The 11,697-nt window shown below is 33.8% G+C and overlaps 1 protein-coding gene across 1 annotated transcript; it reads left to right on the top strand.

Moving 5' to 3' along the window:
• The first annotated feature begins 8,847 nt into the window (after positions 1-8,847).
• Positions 8,848-11,453, top strand: LOC105690829 (transcription factor Atoh8-like). Its single transcript, XM_048657436.1, has 2 exons — positions 8,848-9,586; positions 9,706-11,453. Exons 1-2 carry the CDS (start codon positions 9,288-9,290, stop codon positions 10,322-10,324), a joined length of 918 nt encoding a protein of 305 aa, XP_048513393.1. The 5' UTR covers positions 8,848-9,287; the 3' UTR covers positions 10,325-11,453.
• Positions 11,454-11,697: the final 244 nt, after the last annotated feature.

Below are 11,697 nucleotides of genomic sequence, written 5' to 3'. Positions count from 1 at the left end.
GAAAAGGAAGAAGTACGAAAGATACAACCAAAAAAGAGAAAAAAAAAAACATGATATAAAAGAAATGTCAAAAGATTTAAAATGAATATAATTAATGATAATTAATTAAACCGAAAAATATACCAATTAATATATACATACGTATACATGTATATGTATATATGTATACATAATTTATTATATATATAATATATCTCTCTCTCTTCACTACGATATATAATATTATATATAATAATGAATAATTCTATCTCTCTTTGCTACCAAGTTGTACTTATTCTTAATTAATTTAATTGTACAAAAAAAAATGTGTTAAATAAATATACAATATAATATACAAATATAAATAAAGCACATTATATATATATGTGTATGTATATACGAATATACACATATATATATATATAATTATTGAATAATAATTATTATTACTATATTGAGAAATGAAGTAAGAGTATATAATATAGGGGCGCGAATGAATATTCAAGTGAAAATGAAGAAAGAAATATTACAATAGAAGAAACAATATAAAAATTTATCACTATTATAATTAACATTATTAATTTTATTATTTATTATTATTATTATTATTATTACTTTTATTCTTGCTGTTGTTATTATTATGATTATTGTTACGATCATTATCATTATTATTACTATATCATCACCCTTGTTGTTGTTATTCACATTATTATCACTGTTATTATTATGAATAATATTATTGTCATGAGTTTAAGATTTAGGTAATTTTTTTCCGTGTGTAAAGTTCATCTAAAGTCATTTGAATAAAAAAATAAAATAATCATAATAAATAAATAAATGAATATGTTATATATATGTATATATATATTTATAGTATATATACATATAATATACAATTACACCATAGATATATTGAACTAAGATTTGAAGAAATAAATGCGAAGTAAAAGAGCACGAAAGGAGAATGAGAGAGAAGTTGAAGGACCTCACTAAGTTTCTCTTTAAGCGGAAAAATCAATTGATACATGAATAGATCTGTTCATTTGAATATCATAAATAATAAAAGAAAGAACGAAAACCAAAAATAAAAAAATTAGCATTGCATGAATGGTGCGACATAAGTTTTCTCCTCCTTATAATAATATCTGACTATCTCTCTAATTATACAAATACATACATTATATAGTCCTTTTTATCTGGATCCTATATATACATATTATATATTGTCCGAATAATTGAATTCCATTATCCGATGACTGCCCAACTTTGTATAATTATATCTATATGCTCCGTGTTACGCAGATAGCGAGTGTTGCACTCCTCTTGATTTTCACTTTTGTTTCTGCTCTTTCGATCGAAATCGTATTGAGTAGTAATCGTATCGATAGCTAAGAGCTAATGAGGAATGAAAAAAAAAGTACAAAAAACGGATGAAATGATATAATTCTCATGTAAATTAATTCTTATTGGAATTCATTCATTCATTAATCCGACATTTAAATTTCTTCGATATTCCCGCGTATAGAATTTCTACGAGAAAATCATATACATATTTACATATACCTATGTGTCGTTTTATTATCTATGTATAGATGAGAGTTTGTGCAACATTTATTAAATACCTCTAATTGTTTGTTCTGTAATTTGTCGAAATTGTACTTCCGCAAAGATATCATGAATCGAAACAATATGCAGATTAAATTTATAATGTAATAGTAAGATGCGGAGAGAAGGAAAGAAAATCTATTAATAATCATCTATTATGAGGGATAAGAAATGAAAAAATTAAATTAAAAATAAAAAAATAAAATAAAAATAAAAAAAAACTTTGTCCAATGTTGAAAAAATCAGAAATTGATTTTCGAATTATTTTCATTCTCTTATTTAACAATCCTCACATGATATCTTTGAAAATTTTCCGAGCTATATACATTGTGTATACATATATATGAATATATAGACTGCATACATATGGATTTTTGGGAAAAAGATCGAGGAGAAACAAAAATCAGTTTTTATTCATTTCAAGTAAGTATTTTATACGTTATTTTTGTAGTGTATTCTAGTTAGAATCCTCATGTGATTACGTTATATATATACTAGCGCTACATTTCTATACACCTACTCACAATTTTATGAAAATCATGCTGATGATGATCGATCGAAACGCAACATCATTTGCAGTTTACCTAGAAAATTTTTCCAAATTATAATTATACAAGTTATACGAAACACGCGATAATTTTAAAACGTTGCATCGTCATGCTGTGAAAATTTTAAATCTTGTAATATTCAAATTATAGTCATATACCTTTGTATAATTAATTATATATATACATATATATACATATATCGTGCACATACATATTAGATATACCTTGTATAATCAAATCAATTTTTGAGTCGTATATAATATACCTATGTACATCCCGATACGCTTTTCGATCAGATTTTCAAAATTACACAACCGTTCAAATTAAATTTAAACAATATCCCTAGATGATATGAAAAAACTTTCTTTTTCTTTTCTTCTAATCATCACGTACTTGTATAATATAATAATATGATAATTCCCCGCTTCCCGCAGACTAAATGAAAATTTTTATCGCGGACAATCTTATACGGTAACGAAAAAATATATAAAAAAAAAAAATATCATATAAAAGAATAAATAAATACTCCACTTTCTCCATCGCCGGTTAAGAAAAACCAAAAACTAATAAATAATCAAGTCGTCCAATGGTGTATATTATGTCTATTATTTAGAAAAAGAAATTCAAAAAGAATGGGTTATAAGAAGAAAGAAAGAGAATAAAAAGGAAAAAACGATAACGTATTTTCTACGTTTACTCATATGCATACATAAGTATGTATTCTTATACATAAAATATAAATATCAACGTTGATTCATTATACATAATATATGCGTAAAAAATTTCGGCAGAAGTGAAACTTAAATGAGTTCTCTGATTTCCAAAGAACATGATAAAAGAGAAAAAAAAAATCCTAACGTCGTGCATAGGTATTGCGGATTTTACAGGAAATCTTGGTGGAAGTTTCCAGAAAACTATCAGATTATTTGAACTATTTGAACTATAAATAAATAAAAACAAAACTAAGACCGTAACTTTCGAAAAATTCATACAATGCCATTACGTGACATACGATTGTTTATGAACATGTTAAATAAGTGTTGATTAAAATCTGATTCAAGCTCGAAGGAACTTCGAAAGAAACTTTCGATGGTGAAAAACTGAGGGAAAAATGATAAAACCCAAAATAAATGAAAAAACTATGAATGAAAAAGATGCGTGCATAGTTTGAAGTAAAGATTTTCATTCTATCGTCAAATCAGACACTTACGAATCCCTTCCTTACATACATATATACACTATAAGACGGTCAATTTTAACATGCAAAATGAATGCAGTGGCAGAATGATTCGGAATTCGATCGAAAAAAAATATTGGAATGGGCGAACGGATGAAATTTGATTGACGAACGAACGAATTTTCGAACGAAGAACTCTGCATTCATTTTGAATTTAACAATGAGAGAAAAAAAAAAAAAAAAACTTATAAAAGTAACAAGAACAAAAAAGAAAAACAAATTGTATAATATAACGATATATTAAGCATATGATTGGGGAAACCCATAGCCTTTCTCTTAGACTTAACGTGAACCGTGAAGCAAAAGCACTAGTACGAAATGATAAAGTCGTAAAGTTAAAAGCGAAAACAAACTTAACGATAATTAATAAAATTGATTTTAATAAAAAGCTGATAAACGAACTAGTATTTTTGTTTGCCGGTGCCTATACCTCTTACAATTAGATAATTAATTCGCCCTATTATATACGTATAATTGTATTATGTATTCTATCCCTCCGAAAATCTACGTTTCCAATTTCACCATTAAAATAAAATACCTATAACGCGTGTATAATGTAAAACACAAAGAAACAAATAAAATATGTACAGAAATATGGTAAGGCGGGGCGATATGGGATACTTGATGGATCTACGAGCAAAGAAATAAAAAAAAATATCAATCCAAAATGATGTTTGAGGTCCTTTTCGATCATTCTAAAAAAATTTTCACGAAATTTTTGGGGTGCCTCATTCTGCCCCGCTACCCCATATTGCCCCGCGCTCCCCTTTAAATAACAACACACGTCAACTCCGAACTCATATTTGATTGTGCTACGTGAAAGAGTGCAATAAAAAAAAAAAAAAAGAAAAACTTTGTGATTTCCACGTCAAGCGATAAATCGTCTATTTTTTTTCTCTGTAATTTCATATTCAATTTTTATGTCTCCAGTAAAGGGATTTTGAATGAAGAGAAAATTATTTGATCATGTGTAAAAATGGTATAAAAAAAAAAAAAAATATATTATTAACATCGATCACCATCGTCATTTATTTATTTGATTTATATTCTGAGACTGTTGATGATTTGATTATATAAATATCAATTGAATATAATAAAACAAAATTACATATTGAAAAATAAATCACGATTATTATCCTGTGTGAGTAATACTGTAGTCTGAAAGAAAGGATGGGGGGGAAGGGGGGGGGCAAGTATTACGGCATCGGTTAGCAATAAATTTTTGTTATCTCTCGTAAAGTTTGCAAATTTTGAGAGAAAAGTTAATGGCCGAAGAAGAATACATTAGGAAAATAATATATACATATATCTATCGTATATCTATAAATATACCTGATCCTTGGACTGCAACTACGATAGTAAGATTATACATATTATTAATGAGGTATTCCTCTTCAAGGGGGCCACTTTTTTTAAAATAATTTTTGCACTCGATACTTTCACGACGCCTTGAGGGGTCTCAGAAACCACGCTCGGATCACTTATTAACCCCAAAGGTCAAAACTTCCACAAGCACCGTCAACTAAATTGAGCTACGAATTAATCCCATCGAGATATCCTTAATTTTTCACATTTGAAAACGATAAATTGGCGATAACCCGATCAATTTCATAGATAGATCGATTTAGCACGCGGGTTCGGATTTCTGAGATCAAGATGATTCGGATTTCTGAGCCCTTTAAGACGTCGAAGAAATTTCATCCGGTTCAAAAGATATGTCGGAGAAAATGGCCCGTTTAACGCGGAATGCACCATATATATATATATTATACATATAGATGAATTGTTATAAGGACATGATCTACGTGTTCTTTGATTAAATTCTCATTTTTTAGCCTTCGTCATGTCCTGCTACTGAACGCGTTTTTCCGTATGTAAGATTTCTACAAATATATATTATGATAATATTTATGATAAATTAATATCGTTATAATCGTTTAGCCGCGGATTTCGATCCGTTATTAAAAACGTCGCTTGGACGAGAAAAAAACAATAGGTTTAAAAAAATAAATCACTAAACAAAAAATTAGCAAAAAATTAACGAATAACGTATACATATATGAATAAGTATGTAATAAATATATAAATTAATTCCATCTGTCACATATAAATATATATATACATGATGAAAATACATTATATAATCTATTCATTAAATTAATTCAAAGAGACAAAAAGGATACTATACACTACACCTTCTATACGCATATAAGTGTATATATATATACATTATATACATCACCTAATATTTATATATTAACGACATTTTAATTGGTAAAAAGTCTAATATTGGATTATCTGACCTATAATAACTGACGCCGTAGTTCGATTGAATATAAATTACTCGAAAAATCAAGATTAACGATTCATAATTTGAATTTAATTTATCAATCGATTATACCGAAAGTATTTAATTAATAATTAATCACTTTAGTTTATACATATCAAATCCAAACTTATAGTGGTTTGCAAAAAAATGAAAATAAAGTAACTAAATAAATTTAAAGAAAAGCGGCAAAAATAAAAATATTTAATATAAGGAAAATCGGTGGACGAGCAATTCATTATAATTAACATAAAGATTCTATAATATACGATCATTATACATGTATCTACCCATCGCTATTCATTCCGATAAAACTTTTATGAAATATTTGATATTTTTCTGTTTTCAATTTCTACTCAAAACGAATGAATCAATTCGATCAATTCCACTGTGTAATTTATATAAGGAACAAAAGAAAAAATTATATAGTTATAGATATTGTCGTTTCACTGTTCATAATACATTCATACATATATACCACATATGTATATGTATATAATAAATTTAAAAAAAATAAATAAAATAAATATAATAACTATATTATGCATATGTCGACACACTTCAAAGTAATATACATAATAATGATCATTATTACTGTACACATATGTATAGTAAAAACTTAATGATATATATTATTAATATTATTATCGTTATCATTATCATTAGCACTGTTATTATTATTATTATTATTATCATTATCTTATATAAATAATATGCAACACCGTATCTATTCCCTGATGAATTTGTTGTGAATGTTTACGTTGTTTTATGATAATTCAAAAATATTCTAACAATAAAATAAAGTCTATGATTTCTACGTGATATGTAACAATTACCGAATCTTATTTGTATCATCTAATTTTATAATGAATTTTCACGTCGTTTCCTCGAACATGGATGATTTCATTTCGCCAGACCGATAGTTGCAACAAAAACTAGATATTTCGGTTAAGTTTTCCATCGTTTTTAAATTATTATAAATCTTGTATTTTTTAGGGCCAGGTAGATTTGCGTAAAATATTCAATTGTGAGTTGCTCGATAAAAATAACTAGCCGAAAATGTCTCAAACTATTCTCCAAATTGGGGTAAAAGTTTTCCTCTCGGCTCATGACCGGAGGATACGTATAAATGACGAAAATCTTTGAGGTGTACGGAAGCGTCGTCACGAAGTCCTTTTGCGAAGCAATGAGTCGTAAGAAATATCATATAAATGTTTCTATGAACATTATTATACCTACAATTGCGTTTTTCTCTCTCACACCGTGTCTAATACCCGAGTTAACATCGACCGTTATCCGTTACTTATATTGGCTGGTTTCTTGTCTTCTGACTCATTTTACTCCGCGTCTTTTCCTAATGCCTGGAATGCTCGGTAAATCAACATTTAGTTTTTACGTCGTCCTTCCCGCGAGGATTACTTCACCCTTGCTCCCGTGGTGGAAAAATTAAATACACGAGCATACGTGTGCGGGGGAATGTAATAATGGGAATTATGTTCCGCATTTCAGCAGCGAGATTACCTGAAAACGAGACGCTGATCAATTTCCGAATGATATTTTTTGATGAAAATTTTCACGAACATGTTCAACCGATCGCCGTGGAAATGCAGATAGCTGCATACGTATACGCGTACGTCATTGAACAGTGAGGCGCCATATGGCGATCGAACGAGTCACGACTTATGGCGGAATTAGGTATGGAAACTAAACATGCAGACTACATGAAAATCCATCCAACTCCGCAGGCTGCAACCAGCCCAACAACAGATTGTCGAAACTGGAAAGGAACATCCATCATAAACTCATCACCGAGTTTTCCAGATCCAGGTGAACGAACGAGCGGAATCCCCCTTGCAACTGAAATCCGATAATTGGACAGGGGAAACTGAAAAATCGAATTTTTCAAATTTTTCACCGTACCCGATATTCGAACGCGTGTCGCGCTCGTATTAGAAAGGACGCAAACGAAAAGTGCGTACGAACCAACGGTTAATTCACCCTATGAAGAATACCCTCGAATCGGCTAATCTCAAAATTATAATAATCTTCTTAATGATTCCTCCCCTTCGCTCTTCGTTCGCTATCTTCGTTAACAACGTACACGGCGTGCGCCAGGTACGCGTACACCGCGGCTACCGCACCGCGTATCGAAAAAAGATCTACACCTTCTTGCACCTTGCCTTTTATTTCCCGACGACCAATTGTCGTTATGCATTTCACTCGAGGTTTCGAATAAACCAAGTCTCAAACGGAATCTAGACGTTTGCATTATTCTCGTATCAGAGTCTCCTTCTCTCGTACTCGATTCGTTTTTAGTGTATTCGGTTTCGTCTGGGGGAGGGAATTCGGGTCCGCATCAGGTTGGTTCAGAGTCAAGATTTGAGCCGGTCGCGTGCCCCTGCAGTAGGTATACCGCGGCGGCCGTTCGGAGGGTTTTCATCTCCACCTTCTTTTTCGATTCTCCTTTATTGTTCTTAACCTCATTATGGCAGGTCTCTGTCCCGTTGCGGGTTTCCATTGTTCGCGCATCTGTCGCCGACCATATTCGGCCCACTAATAATTGCGCGGACTGTATACGGCTCGGGAAAATTTCTATGGATACGTAACGCTGAAAAATCGGAAATCGGAAATTGAAAATTGGTTATTAATTTTCAATATCGCGTTACAATTTACCGCAGTCGATGTACCGCCGTGACCCTCTGACCGCAGCCTAATGGAGGAAGGAGAAAAAAAAATAAATCACCCGAAAAATCTATACAAACGAATGAAAAAATCGATCTAAAGTTTCGGATTCACAAGTCCGCGCATAGTTTACCCCGTAAGTATCGAGTTTCAAGCAATTCACCCTCCGCAATCAGAATCGAAGGAACCTGCTGACCGGAAAGAAAGGTCCGCTCACTGTGCACGAGCCGCTCGTAAATATATTCCTCGACATCAGCTGTCCGTTCAGCGGTTAAATTTTTTAGTTCTCGAAATTTTTTGTCCTCCCGATTCTAGGGTAGCCAGAGAACTAGAATTACCACGGTATAGGTACGCCGTGAGGAATACCATGAGAGATATTTTGGTAAATAGTTTTAAGCGTTGAGGGGGAGGGGGGGGGGGGGGGGAGGGGAAGCGGGGTACGAATTGTCCGGTAGAAGTTTAGCGCGGAAGAGAAGGTGGTACGGTGCACCAGGTGCATATAGGTAGAGGTATCTAGGGATGAGCTCGATTCGAAAGAGCCATATGTTAACGTGGTGAAGTGCCGCCCCGGCACGCGCCACATTCAACCGGCAACCTCTCCGTCGATCGGCCAGAAGATCCCGCAGGTGTCGGTGATGGTTAAAGTGCTCAATGTTGTAATACGGATAAACAACACGTCGGGCAAAAAAAATCTATCATCAGCAAATTTTGCCAATCGATGAAACGGGTCGAATTAAACCTCGATGAGAACGTTTGATTTCATTTATCGGTAGTGATAACGGAGTTTTGTTTTTTTTTCCGAGTTATGCGGTGATGCTCTCCGTGGAACCTTGCGAACGACGAGTCCAGATATTCGACATATTTTAAGGAGAATCGGACCGTCCGGGGGACGAATATCTCGGCCGAAAATATGGCACTGTTGTCCAACCATCACAACAGCTATCAAACGTCGTCGGAAATGTTAACGCCGATTTATCCGACGCCCGACAGATCGTTCGAGCCGCTCTATCAGTCCCCGTACACGTCGCCGCATTACGAAACAATGAGAGCGCAATATCGTGAAGGGTATCAACCCGACGGTGAAATTACGCCGAGAAGAGACGTCGAGAATTCGGATTATCGCCGAGAAACCGGTGAGTTTCATCCGAGGACACCGGAGGGATACGAAAGAGGTCCTTACGGGGTACTAACTCCGCTGACACCGCAACGGTAAGTCGACGAAAGTACGGCGATTCCGCACCTGGAATAGCGCGAGAAAATGAATAAAAAAAAAAAGTACCGAGTGCGACGAGTAAAATACTGAAAGGGTGGTGGAATTTTTCCCGCAGATTCGACTCGCAGCGTACCGCTACCGCGAGTATGGATCCCAACATCGCGTCGCCAAGATCGACGTTCTACGAAGAAAATTCGACGGATTATCAGCCGGCGACTTATTGCTACGAAACGCCGCCCCAAGAGCCGAGATTTCATCCGGGCGAGTCGAGCTCCTTTCAATCGGAAACCGAGCCGAGATCGCTCTGCTGGGACCCCGTCTCGTCGACTCAGGTGAGTGGAGTTTGTTACAGATCGCGATATTCTTCTGGGAAAAAAAATGAGGGAAACAAAAAAAAAATCAACGTAGGAGCGGTGGGTATTGTCACGACTATTTCAAGTTCTGTGATATTTCAGAAGATCCAACCCTCCCCTACGTCGAGTCCCAGAAGAGGACGTCGACGTTCGCGGGACGTTCCGCCGTCGCCGAACGTTTTGAAACGTCGACGACTGGCGGCGAACGCTCGCGAGAGGAGGAGAATGAACGGATTGAACGACGCCTTCGATAAACTGAGAGAAGTCGTTCCCAGTCTAGGAGCTGATCACAAATTGAGCAAATTCGAGACTCTGCAAATGGCTCAAACTTACATAGCGGCTCTTTGCGATCTGCTCGAACGACACGATGGAAAGAGATGAGAGGGGATGTTGACGAAGTGCTTGGAGATCGGGAGAATGAATTTTGAGTAAGATAGTTTTTATACCTCCCCGAATTACATCGGGAACCGAAATTATTGATACTATTATTATCAGTCTTACTTACATGGAAAAGTGGTTCAACTCAACTGCGTGCGATATTAGATTTAATGACATAAGCGTCGATTTTAATTTATTTATTATTCTTTGTTCAATAAGTCTGCAAAGGTGTGTGAAATACGACCAAAGATATTCGATCACCGATCATATGTAATTACTTGTTAGTTTTTTTCTTTTTTTTTTCCATTTCTTCGTCGTTCGCGGATGCGAACGAAGAGAGACAGCTAAAAATCCAAAGACTAAATTTTGTACGAAGGTTTTTCGAAACTTAAGCTCGAACTCAAGTATTATAACGATACCGACGCACATTGAGTTCGTTATATTTATAAAAACTTGACATTTCAGGATTTAATTTAAGAATTTTATGATACTTGTACTTGAATAACGATAACGATTGTGTTTAGATGATAAGTGTGAATTCCGTGCCTTAATCCGGAAAAGCTTCATGATCTCATATTATTCTATAACGTAGATAAACTTCCCAAGGAATTTTCGGTAGCCCGAAACTAAGTTTTTCGGATTTCAGATTGGTGTAGATTTTACAATCGTAGAATTTTTTCTCATCGTCTTCGACGCTCCGTTTGGAGTTCGAAGGCTACCCACGATCGCGATCCGTCCGTACGAATGTAAAATAGTTATTCTCGAATAATTTTTGGAGTCTTTTAAGAATAATTATTAATTTTAATGTTGACAAGTTTTCAATTTATTTAATATCTAGTCAGACTTCTGATTCGTTGGTTCTTCGTGATATTGGGGTATAACACCGAAAAAATTGATCGACGGCGATGTTTGTGAACTGATGTAATTTTTACGAGTTAATTACCAATTTACGCGAAAGTAACTGTCATTGATATCGGACGATATCAACGATTTATTCCTACTAAAATTAATTGAAATGTAATTGTAATTTATAAAACGATAGGTATAGACACAGGGGACCAAATGTACAGTAAAATATTTTTATAATTATAACCTTATCCCAAATACCAAAGAATCCGACATTTATGAACAATTTTCCTCCCCTGCTCCCCCAACGCTTCTCCGCCATTATTATAAACCTCTGAAATGTATATTGTATTTTTCAAATGTTCTGTAAATAAAGAATTTTCCAACACACAAAAAGGAAAAAAGGAATCATTCGTTATCCTCCATCGGTTTTATTTCCTCTTCGGACATGTGATATTTAACAACGCGCCCACCCAATAAAGTTGAAACAATAAACCGGCCAGAAACCAATTAGCGATATACGCCCCATT

The sequence above is a fragment of the Athalia rosae genome, chromosome 6 (assembly GCF_917208135.1).
Source record: "Athalia rosae chromosome 6, iyAthRosa1.1, whole genome shotgun sequence".
Classification (NCBI taxonomy): domain Eukaryota; kingdom Metazoa; phylum Arthropoda; class Insecta; order Hymenoptera; family Athaliidae; genus Athalia; species Athalia rosae.
Note: the sequence above shows the minus strand (reverse complement) of the source record. Positions and strands in the feature narration are given on the sequence as shown.

Excerpts from the sequence above, each read along its gene's own strand:
- LOC105690829 (XM_048657436.1), top strand. The coding sequence starts at position 9,288 with ATGGCACTGTTGTCCAACCATCACAACAGCTATCAAACGTCGTCGGAA. Across the intron at positions 9,587-9,705 it reads ACTCCGCTGACACCGCAACG|ATTCGACTCGCAGCGTACCG; the intron begins GTAAGTCGACGA and ends TTTTTCCCGCAG.